The 24304-nt window shown below is 48.9% G+C and overlaps 2 protein-coding genes across 2 annotated transcripts in view; one reads left to right on the top strand and one right to left on the bottom strand.

Annotated features, from left to right (window-relative positions):
* si:ch211-39i22.1 (uncharacterized) overlaps positions 1–24304 on the top strand; it is a 75358-nt gene that overhangs the window by 15430 nt on the left and 35624 nt on the right. The window lies entirely within an intron of this gene.
* LOC134016937 (matrix-remodeling-associated protein 5-like) lies at positions 5263–18331 on the bottom strand. The gene is made up of 8 exons (XM_062456181.1): positions 18228–18331; positions 17365–17593; positions 17146–17275; positions 16757–16995; positions 16512–16663; positions 9984–16379; positions 8550–9813; positions 5263–8450 (listed from the first exon to the last, which is right to left on the bottom strand). The coding sequence occupies exons 2-8, from the start codon at positions 17553–17555 to the stop codon at positions 6446–6448; spliced, it is 10377 nt and encodes a 3458-aa protein (XP_062312165.1). The 5' UTR covers positions 17556–17593; positions 18228–18331; the 3' UTR covers positions 5263–6445.

Here is a 24304-nt window from a genome sequence, read left to right as displayed (position 1 = left end):
ACTGAATGCTAACTCAGCTAACAGTCCCCCACTGTACTCTAAGATGTTAATGAGTAGAGTTCTTTTTTGGTCGTCGTGGAGGAGTTTGTTGGCAGTAAAGCTTTTAAAGAGAATGTGTTTTTGTGTGTGTGTCTGTGCATTTGCAGGGGTTACACTGGTTGAATTGTTCCCTTTTGAGAATGCTCAAGGGGAATATCATTGTCTCTGCTGGAGAGTTTTCACTCGCTCACACACACACAGCTTACACAGATTTACAGTACTTTTACAGCGAGTTGTCATTCAGTTATGAAGAAGAGAATGATTTGTGGATTTTGTAGTATTTTGTGGTTGGAGTATGTCATGAAGAATTTTTTAGAGGACACAATCGCGTTTTCTGTTTTGCTGTGAACTGTGGTGGTTGTCGAAAAGAGTGCTGTTTGTGTGTTTGACGAGCGATCCATCTGGTCAACATTACCATGCTCCTTACAGGGGATATGGCTGCAGGCAGGGCATGTGGCACTGACACTGTCACAGAGAGACACACACACACAAACACACACTTATTTCTCTTTGGACCCCATTCCCCCCCCCCCCCCCCCCCCGCCCTCACACCCCCCTGCTGGCAGTAAGCCCATTATAAGTACTCACACCCTCTGGCACAGGAAGTGTTTACAGAGGTGGGGTGTGATGAGGGGCAGATAACTAGGCTAATGTTAGCCTGACTGGAACTGGCACCTACTCACATGGTGCATGGAATCCTAGTCCCTTACTCCCTCACACATACAAACGCACACCCCTCTGAAGGCCTGTGGAAACGCATCAGAGTTGGCTGTAATGTGTCTAGATTAAAGATCATTAAGTCACCACATCTAGGACCCACAGTTTTACTTATAAAAGATCTTGAAGGGTTGCACACACACATGCTATGTTTAAACCATGCAATGACTTGCCTTAATTTCTTTCCAGCTGCAATTAAGTGTTGTTTACATACATGTCAGCCATGGTCTATTAACCCCTGGGTTGTTTTGAGACTTGCAGCGTGAACCATGTCTGAGTTTTACACAGAGGTCTCTACTGCTGGTACGGACAGTGTACTGGCCAGTGAAGAGTTAGTAGTCCTATGTGAGATTCTCCTGTCGATGACAAAGGATCTGAGGTCCTGAGTTGCAGACCCAGGTCTTCACTCGAGAGTCCTTTCTGAATTCAAAAGGCTCTATTAATTGTTCCTGTGTGAAGCAATTTTATTTGACTGTGTGAAGGACAAATATATTTCCTTTGTTAGGCTAAAACATCCTTTATACCCCTCTCAACCTCCACCCCCTCCTCTGCCACACAACCACACACACACCATAACTCTCGACATCAAAGCTGAGACAGTGATGTCATGGTCTACAAGCTGCTTCATCAAGTAAGAAACATCCTGGAAGTTATCAATGAACAAGTTGCCTTAGGGAAGTTTCCAGTGGACCACAGACCTCAGACAAAAATAACACCTAGGCAGTTGTTGCACCCCACCAGACCCATAATTGGGCAAGACTATAACCCTGACCTAGATCCAACTAATGTCTGTCTGCTTGTTGGTCTGGGGATGCATGCTACATGGTAGCAGTAAGGGTCACTATTAATCACTATTAAGATATCAGTTACACAGCTGTCTTATCGACCTGAGTTTACCGAGTTTTGGGTTTAAGGCATGAAAGTGGGGGGTGAGTGTAAGAGAGGTAAAAGAGAGTTACTGAAAGGAGAGGTCTGTTTGAAAGCCAGAGGGGAGGAGAGATGTTGAGAGGAGGAGAAGGTCAGGTCAAAATGCAGGTATGTCCAATGAGAAACAGGAGCACAGATGACATGAGACTCAGTCAAACAGTCTCAGGAGGGATAGGAATGGACATAACGGAAATAAAAGGAGGGATGGAGAGGGAGAAACGTGAGGGAGCAGTGATGAGAGAGCAAGACAAGAGGGAAGAAGGAACAGTTTAGAAAGAGAGGTGATGAGGTCATACAGTTATGAAACCCAGAAGCAGATGTAGGTCACCCCCTCAGAGTGGCGATTGACCCCAACCTCCCCCTTCTGCTCGTCCCTCTTCTCGCCCTCTCTCCGTCTCTCCCTTTGGTGATTTAGGGCAGGGAGCACACCTGTTTCTGGGTGATAATGGGAGAACACACAGGAATGTGACTATGCAGAAGTGTGGCATACTTTCCTTTACTGCTATGGCAAAGTTTCAAATTTAACAGTCCCACAATGACTCCTTTTCTGAGGATATACAACTCCCTTTCATTTGTAGCAGTACTCCATCGGTGTGGTGTTGTAGTGTGCCAGATTTACAGTACATTTCCCTTCCATAGACATCCCGACAATAAAAAGCAAGGGTTGAGAATAAGATCTTTGGTTCGAAAGCCACTTGGCCATCATGACTGTCTACACAGTGATTTTGATATTCCCACTGTGCGTGTGTGTGTGTGTGTGTAGTTAAAGGCTCCTTGAATCTCCCCTACACTTCTGACCCTCCAAAGGACAGTAGCGTCTTTTTCTTGAATCATTCCTCCGACTGCGGTTTGGTGTCTCAATATTATTGTTGAGGTTGAATGTCCTCACCAGGGAGAGAGGGTTTAGTAACATTAGATTTATTAAGTTGGGATTGGAAGAAAACATGGCCTCAGCACTGTGGAGATAACAGTGAAAAATTGCACAAAAGTTCCACACACCCCCGACTCGTGCTAACTCTCGGTGGACGGAATGAACTTCTACCTGAGCAGAATAATGGAGCCCTCCCCCACAAGTCTGGGTCTTTCTGACGAACAGGACAGTGAATTTCTCTGAGGCCTGGCGGGTCCTGGAGGGGGATTCTGCTCCTTCCAGATGTTTCCAGCGGGAGAGGAGGACAGCTCAGTAATAACTACCAGAACTGGGACACAAGCAGTATGTTAGGCCATAGGACCCCACCCAACCGATCCCCCAGATGCCCATTCCACACCCCCCAGTTCCGAAACAAAGCCCAGACCATGTCCAGATTTGGCCCCTGTATCTCTCCAACCCTCCGCCTACTTCTATTGTCTTCCCCTTACCAACCCAACACTGATCCAGACACCTCGACTCCATCCAGTCTGACTCATCAACTCATATACAGCAGCTCTATCTGTGCCACACACTGACACACACACACACCCACACACACATCAATCAGGGGCCAGAGAGTGTCCTGAAATGCCTGTCTCCATCAAATACAAGTATAACCAAGACAATCTCTCTCTCTCTCTCTTTCTTTTTTTCTTTCTTTCTTTCTTTCTCTCTCTCTCTCTCTCTCTCTCTCTCTCTCTCTCTCTCTCTCTCTCTCTCTCTCTCTCTCTCTCTCTCTCTCTCTCTCTCTTTTGTCGTTGTCAATGACATACACACACTCACACACAAGCACACAATCAGACATGCTCTCAGTGCTCCTACATGAGTGGTCAAACACAATCAGGACCTATCTTCTCTGACTAAGGTTTTCCACTCTCTCTTTTTGTTGCTATCTGTCTTTGAATAGCACTGATCTATCTCTGCCTGCACTGTCACTGACACGAAACAGATGGCTCCTTTGTCTCCCTCTAACCTCTCATGCCTGATATTCAGATGGACAGACACATTGATCAAGTCAACAACATACTCGAATGATTTCCAGCGAGTTTGTCTCTATATTGTAAACAATGTCATAATAAATGCACACAGCAGAAAACCATGTTTCATGTCATTGAATAATGACTTGATTTATGGCATTCTCTGTGCTGCTGTAGTCTGTAATACTGAGACACAGAAATAGAGTCAGAAAGAGAGAAAGATCTGGTGCATATCTTTCCATGTGGGCCCTTCTGTCAGACCTGACGACTTAAATGTGGTTCACAATTTATGTCCATGTTTACCCAGAATTCTCCCTTTCCCCCGCAGACTCATTTACTCACACTCTTACATTTATAAGAAGTCTCTGAGGATGCCTGCTGTGTGTGTGTGTGCTTGTGTGCGTGTGTATGTTTATACTGTATGTCAAAGCATGTCCATGCTTGTGTACTGCGTGTGTGCATGTGTGTTTAGACGGTTAGCATGGGTAGCGGTCTTGTCTAATCACAGCCTGTCTGACATGTATCCTCCTGATGAGGGAAGACTTGTACTAACGGATGCCTCAGGCCATCATTCCCACAGAGCTTTGATCTTCTAAAGTACAGTACAGTATGTTGATTGGCTAGTTGAAAAGTGTCATTGCAGCATGTTTGAGATTTCCTGTGGGCCTGTATTGATTCGGTTTCCAGTGAGCTTAGTGGAAACTAGGGCAGAGCACATATGACTCAGCCTTCCCCCCTGGGGGGGGATCCACCCAACACTGCTGACTAACAGTCCCTTTCTACAACACTGCACTACTTAAAGAGATATTGCGGTCTTAAATCATGTGTTCTTCATAACCAGCATCTTGATTACTTGATGTCCAAAAGTTTTTCCCTGGTGGTGGTGGTGGGGAGGGGTGGGTTGAGGTGTGTGATATGACCTGTATTAAATTCTCCTCTCCAATAGTCGAGTTTTTCAGGAACTCAGTCAGTGATCCTGAGCAGAAGCCGGGATGCTCGAGTTCACTGTTTGGATGACGGCATCCAACTCCAGCTGTCCATAATCTTTATCTGGCAGGCTCTCTCAACAACCTGCTGGCTCTGAGAGAAGAGAGATGGGGAGGAGAGACAGGGTGTGTGCAAAGGACGGATCCTCAGAAATCTTGTTACTGTAAGTGGTGTTGTGACTGCGAAAGGTGTTTTGACTTGACTGACATATTGAAACCCTGTCAAATTCTGTGTCATCTGTTGGGATTCTGAGATCAGATCAGCGGGGTGGACCAAGGAGTGTGTTGGGTCCATGATCTTGTCGCCATCTGGATTACCATGGATACTCAGCCATGTCTGAGGACCATACAGTATGAGCCTACGCCAAAACAAATGACGCACTTATCTTATTCCCCCGGGTCTGGTCTGGTCACGTGTGAGCAGGATGTCTCATCAGTATTCTCAACCTCCCTACCAACATCTCACGCTTCTACTCTCCTCGATATTTTACAGCACATATGCTAGGCAATAACTTGAGAATGTTGCTCGGGCGTTTATTGAAGGGGTTTGTCTCCAGGAAATCTTCAGATAGACAGGGTGACGTGGGCAACCAGACATCTCTTCTAAACGGAAGGACATGGTGTGATGTCATCAGCTCTCTCACACACACACACTTTTGACTCACATAAGTATCGGGTCAACAAACCACAGTGACTTGACTGAATTCCTTTTGTCCTTTATTTATAAAATGAAGCTACTGAAAATAAACCAACATTTATAGATGACTACTAAGAGAACAGCCACAGGCACAAAATAACATCACTTTACATCTGGGTCTTTACAAGACAAATAATTTAAGAGAGATGAAAACATTTAAGGAATATTCATGAAAACATGATCTGTACCAGCTTTCATTTGGTTACAAAAAAGACTTGGACGAGCATTCAAATCACAAGCTGTAATTAATACAAATATCATGCTTCAAAAGACTTGGCTAGAATCAGGTTTATATTATACATATGAGAAATATACATTCTGCATGGCTGGACATCTGGGTTGGTCCCACAGAGAGAAAACTAGCGATCTGGAACTAAGATGTAACCATACATGCACTGGGAAACTTTCTCCTTGTGTTGAAGAGCTGATGTACATTTACCCAAGTCAGTCTATCTTCAGTTAATGGTAAAGAATTGGGTTGTGAGGAGACCAAGCCGATTGCACCTCTACTATGCTGTAGCATCGAGATGGAGGGAGAGACAGCTTTGTACACAGCTATGTTATTCCCTTACATGGGATTATATGGTTTATGTTAACAGTTAGTTTGGTTCCCTGAAGTCACTTGAGATGGACAGGTTCATGAGCACCATTTGAACTAAGTTCGTTTTGTAGCTTGATACCCATTTAATCCCACTGGTCACAATAGCACAATAGTGGGACTCATTATATGCTGAAGGCCCGAACAACCAAACAAAACAACACAGCTAGACAAGACAAGTAGATGTTAAAGTGTAGAGCTCATTACAATGGAAGGATTTCATACATGTCATACACAACAAATATGATTACACGCTTATCCACTTTACCACAGAGCCCAGACACACAATGTGATGATGTCTGAAGCCTGAGGATCAGTGAGTGGAAAGAATGGCATAATGGCAGAATGATACGAGATGTACACTGACTGCCTTTTCCATCCCCTGTTTGATATATACTGTATATGTTTATAAGACATTTTACCTCAACATTTGAGTCTTTCTTTGGTTGATCAGTATTTCTACACTTAGTTTGCAGTTTCTGTGGGCATGAAGGACACTGTCTATATGTAAGATGTGGAAAAGTGACAGCAAAGATTACAGGTGCATGTGTGTGTGTTGTGCATGTGTGAAAATGGTGTGTTTGTGTTGGTGTATTAGATGACGTGCAGATAGGTGGCCTTGGTGTCCGTGCCTATGACGTTCCGCGCCGTACATCGGTAGAACCCAGTGTCCCGACTGCTGGGGTTCTGGATGATTAGGGCCCCCTGGGAGCTCAGGTACCGGTTACCATAGACACGGGCCTGACCTGTCACCTGAAGCTGCGACTGGTCAGGCGTCTCCCAGGTGATGGTTGCCCGGGGCGTTGCTATGGCGAGGCAGGTAAGCTGCACGGCCACACCGGGTCGGGTGTAGGTCAGGGGGGATGGTCCAGAGGTGATGCGGGGTGGGTAGGCGATGACGATGACTGGCACGGTCAGTACAGACGTGGCATTCTGATTGGTGGATCGGCAGGAGTAGGATCCACGGTCGTACACAGACGCCTGCAGCACTGTCAGAGTCCCGTCTTCCAGGACTGAGATCCGGCTTGACCCACCTGACTGACCCCGAGACAGGACCACCCCACTGGGCAGGGTCCAAGAGAGGGTTACCTGGGGAGCCAGGGAGAAACCAGGGACAGGGGGGCAGGGCAGGTGGAGGTTCTCCCCATTGATGATGCTCACTAGAGAGGCTGACCTGCTGCTGACCACTACAGGCTGCTCCCTCTCCACTGGCTTTGGCACTGGGCCTCTCGGACGAGCTGACTCTGGTAAGACTGGGGCCCTTTGTACAGGTTTCTCTGTAACTAGGGCCCTTGGTGCAGGTCTCTCTGGAAGGCCTGAGACTCTGTGGAGTGCTGTCTCTTGAGCTTCTGAGACCTCCAGGTGGACCTGCAACCTCTCCTCCCTACCTTCACTGCTCACCACACACACCAGCATGCCGGCATCACTCCCCCTCACCCCACGCAGCTCCAGTGAGCCATTCCGGTGCACTGTCATCCTGCTGCCATAAAACGGCACTGGAATGACCCCGTTACCAGGAAGTAGCCAGGTGAGGCGGGGGAAAGGGGAACCCTGGGTGGGGCAGGGAAGGAGCACAGTCTGGCCAATCACTGCTTTGTGTCTGGCTGACATCCCAGAATCCCTATTGACACTAGCCCTACTACTTTGATCACCAGCTTGACCGCTCTCCCCACTCACCCCTCCACTAACTACCCCACTTCCCACCCTGCTATACCCTGCACTACTCTCAGGTACTCTCCCATACCCTGCACTGTTGCCATCCCTACTGCTAACCCCAGTACCACCCCTGCTTGCCCCTCGTCCATTCATAAGTATCTGGGTGTCTCCCCTCCCAGGGCCAGTGAATGTTGGGTAGGGGACCTCCACCTGTAGTCCCACCACTCTGCTGTTCACCCCACCTGCGTTGCTGGCTCTGCAGGTATAGTTTCCTCCGTCACCCCCCCTGGCCCCCTGGATCACCAGAGACCCATCTGACATCACCAGAATACGCTCTGGCCAAGAACCTCGTGTGATCACACGATTGGCAGGGGACAGCCATGTGACGGTGGGGGAAGGTTCCCCTTTGACCCCACAGCGCAGAGTCACTGCCCCTCCAGGTCTCACATTGATTACCTCATAGCTGCTTTGACCTGGAAAGGAGGGTGGAGAGGGCAGGACTCTCACCCTCACCCTCATCTGGTCCATACCCCCCTGGTTCTCAGCGTAGCATGTGTACTCCCCTTCTTCCTTCATCCCCACCGCAGACAGGAACAGGGTCCCGTTGTCAAACACCACCAGCCTGCGTGTGCGTCCACCTCGGTCCGCTCCCTGCAACACGCTGTTCACCATGGTTCCGTCTGGCAGGCTCCACCTCACGGCCGGGTCTGGCAAACCTGACGCCTGACAGTCCACCTTCAGGGCTTCGCCGTACGAGACCTTCTGATTGGACGGCTGTTTGTACTCTATCGTGGCTGGTTTGGTTACCACAGTGACTCTGAGCAACCTGAAGTCATCACCCACCTTGTTGCGTGCTACACATAAATAGTCCCCCCCATCCTTCTCTGTCACCGCCTGGATCGACAGACTGCCGTTAGTGAAGACTTGGATTCGCCGGTCAAAACTGGAAAACAAATGGCAACAGACAGCTCAGCTAGTCAGCAGTAATTACTCACATAAACATCTCCAACAAACAAACACACCGGCATAGGCACACACTCACCTGAAGTTTATGTCTGCTAGTTTCCTGCTGGGGGTTCTCCAGATGACAGTAGGCTGTGGGCTGCCAGAGGTGGAGCAGTGAAGCATCACAGAGCTGCCGTATGTGACTCTACCACTAGGGGGTGAGGTGGAGATAATCTTTGCTTTACTGAGGGGCGAAGAGGGGGAGAAGGGGAATGGGGGGGAGACTCTAGAATTGGTTAGGGGAGGAGAAGGAGACCGAGGGTGAGAGGGAGAAAGGGGGGATGAGGGAGACTGAGGAGAGGAAGGTGAGTGAGGCGAAGAGGGGGCAACTTGGGTGTTGTTGAGGGGTGAGGAAGGGGAGAGAGGAGAAGAAGGAGATTGAGGGGAAGCAGGGTAAAGGGGTGAGGAGGGGGAGAATCTAGTGTTGTTGAAAATTGAGGGTGCATGATGGGAGGAGGAGACAATGGGTATTTTGGTCTTGTTGCTGGGAGAGGCAGGAAAGAGGGGGGAGGACTTGCCCGGGATTGCAGGTGTGATTCTCCCTCCAGTCACATCTACCCTAACTGTTCTTTTGGCGCCTCCCACAGCATTGCTGGCCGTGCATTCATAGCTGCCCGCGTCCTCAAAGATGAGGCTGCGTATGAACAGGGTCCCATTGGGAAAGATGAACAGGTTCCCCCGGAGGAACTGAGAGGGCCGCACCAGCGTACCGTCGGGGATTCGCCAACGCAATGCAGGAGGCGGGGCTCCCCTTGCGGAGCAGTGGGCGTAGAGCGGCAGACCAGCAGGCAGCTCCGTCACCTCTTCTGAGGCCTGCTGGATCACAGGTGGCAACGATGACACGTGCAGACGCACCGACGTGCTTGCTGTTCCCGCTGGATTGGATCCTACACAGCGGTACACTCCCCTGTCACCCGGCAACACTGCTGAGACACGCAGAGTTCCGTTAAGCTGCACGTACACCCGTGGGGAGGGGCTAGGGTTAAGGCCGGGGTTAAAGGTCAATGCAGAGCGGTTAGGTAGAACCCAGGAGAGGAGAGGGGCGGGGACTCCATCAGCCTGACACTCCAACTCCACTTCACTTCCTTGGTGTACTGTTACTTCGCGATAATTGGCAAGCTGCATGCGTGGGGGGCGGGTCCACACCTCCAGGGTCAACAGCATCCTGTCCCGGCCCAGTGTATTCTGTGCGCTGCAGATGTACGTCCCCCTGTCTTGCAACTGCACGCTTCGGATGATGAAAGTTCCATTTGGCAGCACCTCGAAACGCTGGGCCCTGGAATGAACGGATATCACTGCTCCTGAGAGAGAGAGAGAAAAAGAGAGAAAAAGAGAGGGCGAGGTTGGAGTCAACCCAATGCAATTATACAGTATGATATCAACAGTATATGGATACTGTGATTCAAATCTTTTAACTGTAATATATTTACTTTTTCTGAGCCAGCAATAGTCAGTGTGTGTGTGTGTATACCTGTTGAAACCTTGGTCCATGTGATTACAGGAGTTGGCTCTCCTGCAGAAAGACAGGGCAACAGAGCTGTGCTTTCGGCTGGGACAGACATGGTGCGGACATGGGGTAGAGCAATACGGGGCCTGGCTCTCAGCAACAGCGGCTGGGATCCTGGCTGTAAGCCTGGGGACACTGGCAGGGAGGGGGAGAAGGGAACTAGTGGTCGACTGCCATGGGAGTCAGGAATAGAGTTCACCCCCAGGTTTGTCCAGACTGGGGGCTGTCTGTCCTGCTCTGTTAACCCAGGACTGGGTTTCTCTGTTGGGTTTGGTAGTCCAGGATTGGGCTTTTCTATGGGGTTTGGTGGCCCAGGACTGGTCTTCTCTCTAGAATGTGGAAGTCCAGGATTGGGCCTCTCTCTGGAGTCTGATAATCCAGGACTGGGCTTCTCTCTAGAGTCTGGCAGTCCAGGATTGGGCTTCTCTCTGGGGTTTGGTAGCCCAGGACTGGACTTCTCTTCTGGTTCTGGTAGTCCTGAACTGGGCTTCTCTATGAGGTCTGTTAACTCAGGATGAGGCCTCTTTCTAGAGTCTGGCAGAAAAGAACTGGGGTTCTCTCTAGAGTCTGGTTGTCCAGGACTGGGCTTCTCTCTAGAGTCTGGTAATCCAGGACTGGGTTTCTCTCTGGGGTCTGATAATCCAGGACTGGGTTTCTCTCTGGAGTCTGGTTGTCCAGGACTGGGCTTCTCTCTAGAGTCTGGTAGTCCAGGACTGGGCTTCTCTCTGGGGTCTGATAATCCAGGACTGGATTTCTCTCTAGAGTCTGGTAGTCCATGACTGGTCTTCTCTTTAGAGTCGGATAATCCAGGACTGGGCTTCTCCTGGGAGTCTGGTAATCCAGGACTGGGTTTCTCTCTGGGGTCTGATAATCCAGGACTGGGCTTCTCTCTAGAGTCTGGTAATCCAGGACTGGGTTTCTCTCTGGGGTATGATAATCCAGGACTGGGCTTCTCTCTAGAGTCTGGTAGTCCAGGACTGGGCTTCTCTCTGGGGTCTGATAATCCAGGACTGGGCTTCTCTCTAAAGTCCGGTAGTCCAGGACTGGGCTTCTCTCTGGGGTCTGATAATCCAGGACTGGGCTTCTCTCTAGAGTCTGGTAATCCAGGACTGGGTTTCTCTCTGGGGTATGATAATCCAGGACTGGGCTTCTCTCTGGAGTCTGGTTGTCCAGGACTGGGCTTCTCTCTAGAGTCTGGTAGTCCAGGACTGGGCTTCTCTCTGGGGTCTGATAATCCAGGACTGGGCTTCTCTCTAGAGTCCGGTAGTCCAGGACTGGGCTTCTCTCTGGGGTCTGATAATACAGGACTGGGCTTCTCCTGGGAGTCTGGTAATCCAGGACTGGGCTTCTCTCTGGGGTCTGATAATCCAGGACTGGGTTTCTTTCTAGAGTCTGATAATCCAGGACTGGGTTTCTCTGTATAGTCTGGTTGTCCAGGACTGGGCTTCTCTCTAGAGTCTGGTAGTCCAGGGATGGGCTTCTCTCTAAGGTCTGTTAGTCCAGGACTGGGTTTCTCTCTATAGTCTGGTTGTCCAGGACTGGGTTTCTCTCTAGAGTCTGGTAGTCCAGGACTGGGCTTCTCTCTGGGGTCTGATAATCCAGGACTGGGTTTCTCTATAGAGTCTGATAATCCAGGAGTGGTCTTCTCTCTATAGTCTGGTTGTCCAGGACTGGGTTTCTCTCTAGAGTCTGATAATCCAGGACTGGGCTTCTCTCTGGGGTCTGATAATCCAGGACTGGGTTTCTCTCTGGGGTCTGATAACCCAGGACTGGGCTTCTCTCTAGAGTCTGGTTGTCCAGGACTGGGCTTCTCTCTAGAGTCTGGTAATCCAGGACTGGGTTTCTCTCTGGGGTCTGATAATCCAGGACTGGGTTTCTCTCTGGGGTCTGGTAGTCCAGGACTGGGCTTCTCTCTGGGGTCTGATAATCCAGGACTGGGTTTCTCTCTGGAGTCTGGTAGTCCAGGACTGGACTTCTCTCTAGAGTCTGGTAGTCCAGGACTGGGCTTCTCTCTGGGGTCTGATAATCCAGGACTGGGTTTCTCTCTGGAGTCTGGTAGTCCAGGACTGGACTTCTCTCTAGAGTCTGATAATCCAGGACTGGGTTTCTCTCTGGGGTCTGGTAGTCCAGGACTGGGCTTCTCTCTGGGGTCTGATAATCCAGGACTGGGTTTCTCTCTGGAGTCTGGTAGTCCAGGACTGGACTTCTCTCTAGAGTCTGGTAGTCCAGGACTGGGCTTCTCTCTGGGGTCTGATAATCCAGGACTGGGTTTCTCTATAGAGTCTGATAATCCAGGAGTGGTCTTCTCTCTATAGTCTGGTTGTCCAGGACTGGGTTTCTCTCTAGAGTCTGATAATCCAGGACTGGGCTTCTCTCTGGGGTCTGATAATCCAGGACTGGGTTTCTCTCTGGGGTCTGATAACCCAGGACTGGGCTTCTCTCTAGAGTCTGGTTGTCCAGGACTGGGCTTCTCTCTAGAGTCTGGTAATCCAGGACTGGGTTTCTCTCTGGGGTCTGATAATCCAGGACTGGGTTTCTCTCTGGAGTCTGGTTGTCCAGGACTGGGCTTCTCTCTAGATTCTGGTAGTCCAGGACTGGGCTTCTCTCTGGGGTCTGATAATCCAGGACTGGGTTTCTCTCTGGAGTCTGGTAGTCCAGGACTGGACTTCTCTCTAGAGTCTGATAATACAGGACTGGGCTTCTCTCTAGAGTCCGGTAGTCCAGGACTGGGTTTCTCTCTGGGGTCTGATAATCCAGGACTGGGCTTCTCTCTAGAGTCCGGTAGTCCAGGACTGGGCTTCTCTCTGGAGTCTGATAATCCAGGACTGGGTTTCTCTCTATAGTCTGGTTGTCCAGGACTGGGCTTCTCTCTAGAGTCTGGTAGTCCAGGGATGGGCTTCTCTCTAGGGTCTGTTAGTCCAGGACTGGGCTTCTCTCTATAGTCTGGTTGTCCAGGACGGGGCTTCTCTCTAGAGTCTGGTAGTCCAGGACTGGGCTTCTCTCTGGTGTCTGATAATCCAGGACTGGGTTTCTCTATAGAGTCTGATAATCCAGGAGTGGTCTTTTCTCTATAGTCTGGTTGTCCAGGACTGGGTTTCTCTCTAGAGTCTGATAATCCAGGACTGGGCTTCTCTCTGGGGTCTGATAATCCAGGACTGGGTTTCTCTCTGGGGTCTGATAACCCAGGACTGGGCTTCTCTCTAGAGTCTGGTAGTCCAGGACTGGGCTTCTCTCTGGGGTCTGATAATCCAGGACTGGGTTTCTCTATAGAGTCTGATAATCCAGGAGTGGTCTTCTCTCTATAGTCTGGTTGTCCAGGACTGGGTTTCTCTCTATAGTCTGATAATCCAGGACTGGGCTTCTCTCTGGGGTCTGATAATCCAGGACTGGGTTTCTCTCTGGGGTCTGATAACCCAGGACTGGGCTTCTCTCTAGAGTCTGGTAGTCCAGGACTGGGCTTCTCTCTGGGGATTGGTATTGGTTTCAGTTCTGTTGTGGTGGTCAAAAATGTAGAGGTAAGTGAAAGTGTAGTAGTAATTCCAGTGGAAGGTGCATAGTTAATCGTAGAAGAAGTGCTAGCAGTAACAGTATGAACTGCAGTTTCTGTAGTTAGTAAGGTAGTCGGTTCTGTGGTGGGTTCTGTGGTAGTTGCTGTGATGAGTTGTGTTCTGGGTTCTATTGTCGGCTCTGAGGTCAGTTCTAAAATGGATTCTGTGATGGGTTCTGTGTTCCCCTCAGTTGTATGTTCTATAACAGGCTTGGTGGAAGGTTCTGTTCTGGCTTCTGTGGATGATTCTGATGTTTGTTCTTCATAGGCTGTAACCTCCTCATGGTTGTCTGGCGTGAGGAAAGTGGGGCCCTGCACTGCTGTGGGTTCACTGTGAAAGGGCTGGACTGTCAGAGACGGGGAATACACATAGGGTTGGGAAACATCCTTTGTCCGCTGACTTTGTTTACCCGTGTGTGTGTGTGTGGGAGTGTGTGCCTGTTTGAGCAAGTGTGTATTTTCAGGAATGACTGGGATTTTATCCGCAGAGTTTACTGAGTGAGTCAGCCTGTCTGTGTGTGTCTGGGGTGAAGAGGTAGAAGCAGGGGGATGGATTGTGGGGGAGATGGGGACTGGAGAGGGGGCAGGGGTCTTTGTGTATGTGGTGGTAGGCAGCAGAACAGAGGATCTAGTGGTTGATTCAGTTGTGGCTCCACCCTGTGGCCCAGCGGTGGTGAGGTCAGGGGTTGCAAGGTCAGGGTGAGGTTGTGCCCCAGGCCTGGTTATGCGTCTCCTTGGGCCCAGCCTTCTACGGGCATCCCAAGGCCTTCTGGGCCGCGTGGGAACAGAATTGGTGAATGTTCCTTGCCTGGGATTCTGCGGTCTGGTTCTACCTGTATGGACATACTGTTCTCCATTCAATCGACTTATGTCATTAGAACTGGGAATGGGCTTGGTGGTCACTGTAGAGGTGGTCATTTCTTTTCCTGTTTCTGTTCTTGTATCTGTCTCTGTGTCTGTGCCAGACTGTTTATTTGTGTCTCTGTGGGTATGAACAGCCTGTAAGCCTTCCTCCTGCAGAATGGAATCATCTATTGAGGAGCCCTCTGTGGTATCAGCTGAGCCCGTTTGTGACTCTCCCTTCCTTCCTGTTCCTGGCTGACTGCTAATTGGCTGTGCAGTAGGTTCCCTGGTGGCATCAGGTCCCACGGTTGGCTGGGTGGCATTAGGGGCAGTTCTGAGGCGTATCTTGGCCAGAATGTCAGCCCATCTCTGCGGGTCAATCTTATGTTTGGCCATGTTCACCCTCCGCCTGCCTTCCAGCCTGTTCCTCCTCTGCTCCACTGGGGGACCTGTTCTCCTCTCCTGACCTCCACCTGGAACACGCCTGTGTGGGGGACCGGGGGGGCGCCATCTGGTCTGAGGGGGCATAGCCGGTCTGGGACGTTCCCTATTGATGGAGGGGGTTCTCTCCTCTTCTTCCATCTCTTCCTTGTCCCCATATCCAGACCCTTCCCCCTCTAGAGGAGCTGGTGTCCTGGTTGACACCCTAGCTGCCAGTTGAGACATCCGGGGAAATGCCCGCAGTGGTGTGGCCTGGCTTTGGGTTAGAGACAGGTGGGTGGAGAGGGCGTCAACGCCATGCTCGTTGACTGCCACACAACGATATTGACCTGCATTGCTTCGGCCAGGGAGGGGGAGGGACAAGCTCCCATCTCTCAAAACAAATACCTGTGAAGAGGGGGACCCTTCCGAGACCCCGGCCCATTTCACCACTCGACCGTCAGGCAGCACCCAACTCACTTCTGCTGCCGGTGATCCAGAAGTCTTACACGGCAGACTAACAGACTCCCCAGCCAATCCTATCACCGCAGGAGCTCCCTGTTCTCCTGGGGGAGGGTCAGAGGATTCCTCCACTGCCATGCGTACAGGTAGAACATCCACCTCCTTCCCTACCCGGGCTACACAGTGGTACAGTCCGGCATCTGAAAGTTTTACTCTGTGCAAGATCAAACCGGTGCTTGACACCTCGACCCTACCATCTGAGCTATAGGAAGTGGGGGAGAGATGGGATCCATCTGGGAACACCCACTGAAGGTTGGGTTCTGCCGAGCTGAGAACGGGGCAGGCGAGCTCCACTTTGCTGCCTGCCACTGTAGCCAGGGCTGTGGGCGTGTGGTTGGTGGAGATGAGGACCCAGGGGTGAGCTTTGTGTGATGAAACAGAGGCAGACGGGACAGGGGCGGGTTGCGCTGACACGCTGGTGCTGAGGACAAGTTTAACCGTGCGACTACCAGACTGGGCTCTATCGAGCTGCAGGCTGAGGGCCGGCTGCATCAGCCAGGCGGGGGTGGCTGTGACAGAGGCCCTGACCCCAGTGTGGTAGTAACCCTCCCTCTCTGCAGCCTGTTTGTAGCGGTAGGCCAACCTGGGGGGTTTGCTCAGCATGATCTCCCTGTCCAGCCTGACAGCTGTCTCACTGTAGTAGGCCAGCAGCCTCCACACCCTCTCATAGCTTCCCCTTTCCACAGGGCAGTCCAGGGACAGGGAGAGAGACAAGGAGAGGGGCATAGAGGAAAGGTCAGCAGGGGTGACGTCAGGAGTTTCTGCAGAATCAGTCACGTTGCAGCTGAGGTCGACATTGTTTCCTTGTTGGTCAGACAAGGTCAGAGAGGTGTGGCCTAGTTGTTCTCTCCATGCTTCAATTGGCTGAATCTCACTGTGGTCTTCCTCACGGGGAAGGTCTCTACGCGGGGAGGAGATTACAGGTGAAGTGCAGGGTAGGTCAGTCTGCTGGATGAGGCCACGCCCTTTCAGGTGATTGGGTGACTCACAGATCGGACACTGTGGTCCTCCTGGGCATTTCAGCACACCTGGAGGACAGAGAAAAGTTTTAGAGACTGGGATGGGGAAGGATAAATCAAAACTCACATAAGATTTCCGAACAGGGTTCATTTTCAAAAAGAATAAAATGTTGTACAACAGAACAGTGCCTAGTCAGTCACCTGGGTGTTTGAGGCTCCAGGGTTGCAGCCAAGCCATGCTACAGTCACAGCTCCAAGGGTTGGCCTGCAGTCCCAAAGTCTCCAGAAGGGGCGCTGTGGCCAGGCTGTCCTGGGGGAGACCACTCAGGCTATTGTTGGATATGTCCAGATGTCTAAGGACGGAGGAGATTAAAGGAAAATCTATCATCACAATGATACTTACTCCTTCCTAACTAATTCCTTCTTGTGTGTGGTTCTGTTCCTACCGGAGGGTGGAGAGGCAGTAGGTGTGCATCAGAGAGAGGGTGCAGAAGGCCTGGGGGTGGAGCTGGTGCAACTGGTTGCCCTGCAGGCGAAGCAGGCGGAGAGCTGGGAGCTGCAGCATGGCTCGCGGGTGGAGGAACCGCAGGCGGTTGTGGTCCAGGTGAAGGCGGAGCACAGTGGAGAGCCCGGAGAAGGATTGGGCGCTGATCTGACTTAACTTGTTGTAGCTCAGCTTTAGGACCTGAGGACAAAGTGTAATGAGTTCAGAAGGGTCCAAGGGGTCCGAACTTTAACGCTCAAATGTACAAATTCTCAAAACGTTCTGGAAGCCGTGCTGTTTCGCCAGGTGTGATGTTCTAACTGCAGGTTAGAAGTCATGGAGTTGCTATACCTGCAGGGTGCCCAGGTCTCGGAACGTTGCGTCTGGAATCTCCTGAATGTCGTTTCCATGGAGCATTAGCAGCTCCAGCCTCTTCAGCCCAGAGAAGGAATGTATCCCAATCCTGCTGATGCTATTAAACCTATCAAAAAGCAGGGCCACAATTAGACTACATGTACGAACATGTGTTGACAGTGTTACTGTAATGCGTGTGTTTGGGTGTGTCCTCACCCCAGGTTGATGTGGCGGGAGTGTTTGGGCAAGCCTGGGGGGATGGAGAGCAGAGAGCGAAAGGTACAGTGGAGCTCTGAGGGCGGGTGGCAGGAGCAGGGTCTGGGGCAGGGCTGTCCTGCAGGCACCGTTGTCACCAACACCAGCAGCAGACCCAGCACAGCCAGGGCAATACTCGCACACCGTCCCATCTTTTCCAAGGATAATATAACACACACTGGGCTCCTCACTGCACAAACAGAGATACACGACTATCTCACACTGCATATTGTGGCACATCAACTGTAGTACACCACACAGAGAGAGGGAGAAATAATGAGAGAGGGAGGGAGGGAGGGAGGGAGGGAGAGAGAGAGAGAGAGAGAGAGAGAGAGAGAGAGAGAGAGAGAGAGAGAGAGAGAGAGAGAGAGAGAGAGAGAGAGAGAGAGAGAGAGAGAAAGCGAGAGAGAGGGAACGAAAGAAAGAAAGAAAGAAAGAAAGAAAGAAAGAAAAAGATGTGATACAATATGATTCAAATAGCTGTCAGTGGTTCTTATTTCTTCAGAACCCCGGGGGTGCCTGCTGGCCGCCTTTCAGACAAACTGCAGAATTCTAACAGGTGTTCATGCAACGGAACTCTTAGGAGAAAGTACAACATTTCAAGAGATCCGCGGGATATGCCAAAGCTATATCGAAGCCTTATGAAACTCTTCTCCTAACGTTTTGAGGTAAAAATGTCAAATAATAGATCAAGAGTAAAGTAGGCTAAGCGAATAATAACATAACGTTGTGTGAGAACAGTTTGCGGCTCTTTAGTAGTTGACAGGTCATTCCCATACTGAGTCACTGAAAATTACAAAGAGAATAATAAATTGTTGATTTACCTCGTAATGCCTCGATAAAAAGTCTGGACTGTGCATTTCATTCACAGGCTTTGTGATAATCATACAGCAGCGCATTAAATCCAGGATTTTTGTAACATTTGTTGGAGAGACCCAAGCATTTAATTACTCGACTTTGTTAATTTAAAACGTCCGATGAACTGCACAAAACATTGACAATGCAGTTGAGATATTATAAATGCTCGGACGCCTCAGAGAGTTTTCGAAGCCTGTTGAGAATGACAAAAAATTAAATATTGTCCAAATGATTTAACCGGCTTTAGGCCACTTCTCATTCATTCTAATAAAAATAAAACAATTTCCAACACACGGCACTCCTTGCTTCGCTGCGAGGCAGTAAAAGAGATGAGTGGGTAAGAGACTATTTGGGGACGCGTCTTAGCGTTCCGGAGGAGGGGGACTGAAGGAGACTGGAGAATGACGCTCCGTGCAGGGGTCCGAGGAGGGGCTTTCTGCAGATACAGTAAAACTGTAAAACTGAACAGATACGCACATGCTTCGCTATGAAACATGGTCTGCTTACTATCTCTACATCTATTTAGCCTTCTCTTCGCTCTCTCTCCGTTCAGAACGAAGCTTCGTTGGTCTAGCCAATGACATTCAATTGTTTGTCTTTTCTCTGGGATATGATTAGGGTTGGATGAGAGAGCGTTTCAGCCGTTATGTAGAGGTCCTTGACCTCTACATAATTACACCTAGAAAGGGAACATGCCAAAAGAGGAAGGCTGACAACAGAAATAGTCTGGACTCTCTTCAGCTGTTGTTCTGCCAACCAGACTGCCCTCCTCCAGGACCTGGCTGTGTAGGGGAGTCTCACTCTCTCTTGTCCTTCTCGGGCTGTCTCTCAGTTTCTCTGTTTGTCTATCTGTCCATTGGTCAGTTGGTTTGTGAGACCATTTTCTCTTTGGCTCTTTCCCCCTCTCTCTCTCGTTCTCTCCCTCGTTATCTCGTTATCTTAAATGTAAATATATATCTGGATAAGAGCGTCTGCTAAATGACTAAATGTAATGTATTTCTCTTTCTTGCCCGTTCTCATTCCCCTTAGATCATCTTCTCTTCTGTCCTCGCTCCCTGTCTTTTCTCTCGCCCTTCCTTCCATTTACTTTCTCTCCTGCTCTCTGTTGGAGACATCAGCAGTAACTGTTCCTGTAAGTTCTACTCACTGAGGCTGCAGAAAGCATTAGGTCCAAACCCACGCCATCTCTATTACTCTATGAGATCACCATCATAATGTTGGAATGTCCTGTCTGTGTCTGCTGTCCAGTCAATGCTGACTGGCTGGTAACATGCAGCACTGGATGTTTGACAGCGGGCCAGTGGCCCAGGCCAGACCTACCCAGGGACCAGCGACTAGCTCATATTGGGCTAGGCCAGAGGCACTGCCCTGTTAGATCACTGCCACTCAAAAGGTGTGGTCCTGAGTCCTCACGGCCAACCCTCACAGTCGATCCATGCAGTCCACATCAACAGTCGGATAGGCATAATTTGCACAGTCGTTTATTGACTCTCTGTTAGTCTAATGGGGTTTTAGAAGGGAGAGAGTTGTGAGAGTGTTTACCCTGGAGCCTGGCCCACCAGGCTGTAGGTTGGGGGGGATTGTGGGGGCTCTGATGACCAGGGTAGAGTGTTGGTGGAGTCTATATTGACTTGATCTATGCCTCAGGACCCTTGTGGGACTGGAAGAGCATCTGCCCCGGGCCGTGAGGGGGAGGCATGGGGCTCTGGACTCGTGGGGTGGGTGGGGGGGGGTCATGGTCAGTGGGGGTCAGAGCCAGAGGTCTGCCCTGGGGGTATGCCTTCCTTTTGTCAGGCTGAGAGATGTTTTAATCAGTCTCAGAGTCCCTTTGTTTGTCCTTCACACACAGAGAACCCTGTGGAGGAGTTCAGAACAAAGGCTAATGCTGGAAAGTTCTCTTAAACATTACTGACCTCCATGGTCAGTCTGCGCTTGTAGAAGTTAAACGTAACTCTGAGTCAAAGCTTCTGTCATTAACCCTTGTGTTCTCCTCGGGTCGTTCTGACCCATCAGTCATTGTGACCCACCGTCGTATTGCGACAACTTTACCGCATACAAAAACAAAGTGAAGCATTTTCTTTTAACCGTCGGGCTGTCTCAGACCCCCCACATTGCGAAGGTTAAAAGAAAAGTATTTTTATTTGTTTTTGTATTGGGTAAAATTGGGTAAACACAATGATGGTTCGTTATGAACCTTTGGGTCATGTGACCCGAAGGCAGCACGAGGGTTAAAACAGATTACTGTCAATTAATCTCAGTTATATTGTTTGGCTTCCAAGCACTTAAGCAATTAACTTGGAGGTGTGAGTAAACTAGCCAACTAAGTAGCAGAAACAAATCAAATCTTTTAATAACTGTTTTATTTTTAGCTGGTCATAGCCACATTTTAATCTACACTCATAGTTCTGGTAAGAGACCAAGCACACATTGTTGTGGACTGGCTGTGCTAAAGTCTTGATCCAATTAAACTTATTGCAGGAGAGAGAATTTCCTTTTTGGGATGATGAAAGAGATTCCAAGTCCTGGCAATAAAAAAATCCTGTGGTTGTGTAAGAATACACTTGAAGCTAAAACCAGCAAACAGACTGTTAGAACAGAGGGTCAAAAACAAAATGCACTGTAATTATTGTGACAGAATTGACAAGGTTACGATACAGCTCCTATGTCCTAGTTCTCTGTTAGGCTCCTTGTAGTGTTTTCTCGTTTTGCCACATCTTTTCAGAAATGTTAAATAAAAAATGGTAAGCAGAGGCAAATTGAGACATTTTCTCCTTTTAGTAAACAAGGAAAACTGAACAAGTGCACAGTGTAACAGATGACAGATTAGAATGCTGGGACTGGGTCCATCTGTTAAATTATAGTCAGATGCATCCTGCTCACTCAGAAGTGCATTATTCATGGTCGTAAAGTGGGTCTGCTGGTACCAATGACAGTTCAAGCACAAAGGGACATGTTACTCTCTCCTGTCCTTTCCATTGCACTCTACTCCACCCTGCTCCAGTCCAGTCCAGTCCAGCCCACTCCTCAATAATGCTAGAAGCAGTTAATGCACAAGAAGGCTACTGATATAATAGTAGTCATTACGGAGTGAGCGAGTGAGGCTCATCCAGCCTGTCTCCAGATGTGACATTTCAGATCCTTCTCTCCAGTCAGCTATGGGAATCCTCCAGCTGGAACTATTGACCGCCATAAAAGAAAGGGAGCTCGAAGCTGAATAGGAAGTGCCTCTGTCTCTAACTATGATAACAGTGCTGACACTTCAACATATATAGTTCTGCTCGAGACAAATCGAAGCTGTCAGCTCCTGAGATATGAGAACAACCTGGAACCCCGCATCAAACATCTAGTCCCCTTTGAAGTGCATTGTCACAGGGGATGAGGGATAATTGGTGACATGGCCTAGAGAATGGAGACCAATGATCATAAAGTAAAGCTCATTATGATTGACAATGAGTTCATTTTGTTACCTTATTGTACATTTTTCTATTTTCTATTTATGCCTTTTGCTGCAGTACTTGTTCTATCTTTCTTCTTCTTATATTTATTGTTAAGCACCAACCTATCATAGCAAATTCCTTGTATGTGTAAACCTACTTGGTCAAATCCTCTGTCTTGAATTCTTCATTTTGTTACCTTATTGTACATTTTTCTATTTTCTATTTATGCCTTTTGCTGCAGTACTTGTTCTATCTTTCTTCTTCTTATATTTATTGTTAAGCACCAACCTATCATAGCAAATTCCTTGTATGTGTAAACCTACTTGGTCAAATCCTCTGTCTTGAATTCTGAACGTCTAGTAAATGAACAGGAGTGTGTTGAGCACAGGCCCTCCTAGGAGAGACCTGAAGGTCACAGCTTCAGAGAGCAGACCAGAAGCAGCAGAAGCTACAGGAAGCCCATAAACATACTAACAACACATAAACATACCTTCAACACAGGGACCTGCATGTCAACATACTAACAACTTATTAGCAAAACAGAGCATGCAGGCCTAACGAGGAGTGACTGGGAACGTTCTAATTACTTTAGCATGCATACCACTGAAGCAGAGCGAGAGAGACAAAGCGAGAGCTGTGTGTGTGTGTGTATGTGTGTGTGCTGCGTGCGTGTGTGTGTGCATTACAATCCTTTGGGCAAACAAGTGTATGTTCTGTAATCTTTACCCAGCTGGTCATGATGATTTAGCATCATAGTGCTATGTACCTTATTCTCAATGAACACATACATGTTATTTCATACACAACCACACACCATGGAGAGGAAGTAGCAACAACAATAATAATCATCCGACTGTGTCCTGGATGTTGTTACTGCGTGATCTGCTGACTGTTTGTTGTTTGCCTTTGATTCCGAAAGCCTGGACTGATACATCTCTCTGATATGTTTGATCCTTGTTTAAAGAGCGCTCCTCCTCCTCATCTCTCCATCTCTCACTTCTCTTCTTAGTCAGGAAGAGAAAGGTGAGAAGAAACAGACCGCCAGAGAGGACAGTATGAGGAAAGATTGTGGGAGGGTCTTGCTCTCTTTCTCTCTTTTCTCCCTCTGTTTCTTTCCCTCCCTTTCCTCTTTTCCTTTGATAGAGACTAGTGTAGTATTGACATGTGTATCCAGTTACGTTTGGAGTTTTTACAATGGGAGAAAAACAGCTAAGCGCTAAATGAAAGGCAGAGTAAACCCAGAAACTGTCATAAAAAAAATCAAACACATACATGACTGCTTTGCTATCCATGCGGGGTAAACTATTACCAAAGACCGGAAATACCCCTGGATTATCCACAAACCCCTTTGCAGAGTTTACCCTCACTTCCTCATGTCCTCCCTCCTTTTTCCTCACTCGTACGCTTTAGAGAAAAAAAGGTTAGATGTTTCTTTTTTCACACTTCCAAATGGAAGAAGGGAGGAGAATGCTGAGAGTAGGATTTCAAGAAGTATTGATAAAGAGTCTGCTCTGTCGCAGAACTGCTCTGTCACATCAGCAACCCTAATGAGCCTTGAAAGTCGTTCTGAATCGTACACTCTGAAACAGAAATAGAGGAAAAGTCAAGGCACAGAGAGTGAAACAAGGGGAAAGAGAGAAATAGGGAGAGAGGAGGGGAGAGAAAGGTGAGGAAAGAACAGCTCTCTGGCCAGTGGCAGTGCTGCATGAATGAGGCTAGTGTTGGAGTGTTGGAGAGTGAGCCTGCTGGTATTAATATGGTGCCGAAGCCCTGCTTAACTTTTATTAAACCTAATCCCCAGGTACTCCTAGCATCCCCTTGGGCTGACGTATTACAGACACAAGAACACACATACATGTATGCACACACCAACAGTTGACATGATGAAAAGATCACGGTTCCCTGGACTGACCTGTCGACCACCAAGAACTAATCATTCACACAAGGAAGCACTTTCAAAACAGCGGAGGTCCAAATCCTGCTAATAAACGTAAGTTAATGGATTCCAAATTTTTGGCCAGTGGTAGCCACCTTTAGCCTGCTTGGGCAAGTAGAAACCTCCCTCTAATGCTCCCTCGATGCCTGCTTTGTTCTGGCGAGGCTTACAGTCCCAGTCCTGACACTATGGGCAGAGGAGATTGATTGTGGAGAGCTCTCCAAGCACAATCTCAGGTACCCTCATGCCTAAGTCTGGCCTCCACTTCCAAATATTTACTTTCTTCAATTACAGTAGATTTACAGTAATTGAATTAACTTTTAATTACTGCTTCTGAGAAATTGTAGCCACTCTGAAATCCAGCTTCCCCCACCCCCACCCCAACACACACACACAAAGATGGAGAGACGTTGAGAAGAAGTGTGTGTGTGTGTGAGTGTAACACGATTCTTGCTCAGCTGGGTTTCCGACCTCACTACTATTCACTGGTGTCATATCTCTCCTTTAAACCTTGACCCTCCTTGACCTTGGGACGGCTAATCAATCAAGGAGGAGGTCCAGAAACTGTATCAAATACAAATGGTTTGCTCCCTGCCAAGTATTAGAAAATACCATTTAGAGTTTCTACTTCATTTCGTTGCCAAATTGGAATAACAAATGTGCAGGACAA

This window comes from Osmerus eperlanus, chromosome 3 (assembly GCF_963692335.1).
Source record: "Osmerus eperlanus chromosome 3, fOsmEpe2.1, whole genome shotgun sequence".
Taxonomy (NCBI): Eukaryota; Metazoa; Chordata; class Actinopteri; order Osmeriformes; family Osmeridae; genus Osmerus; species Osmerus eperlanus.
This window is presented reverse-complemented; position numbering and strand designations above follow the sequence as displayed.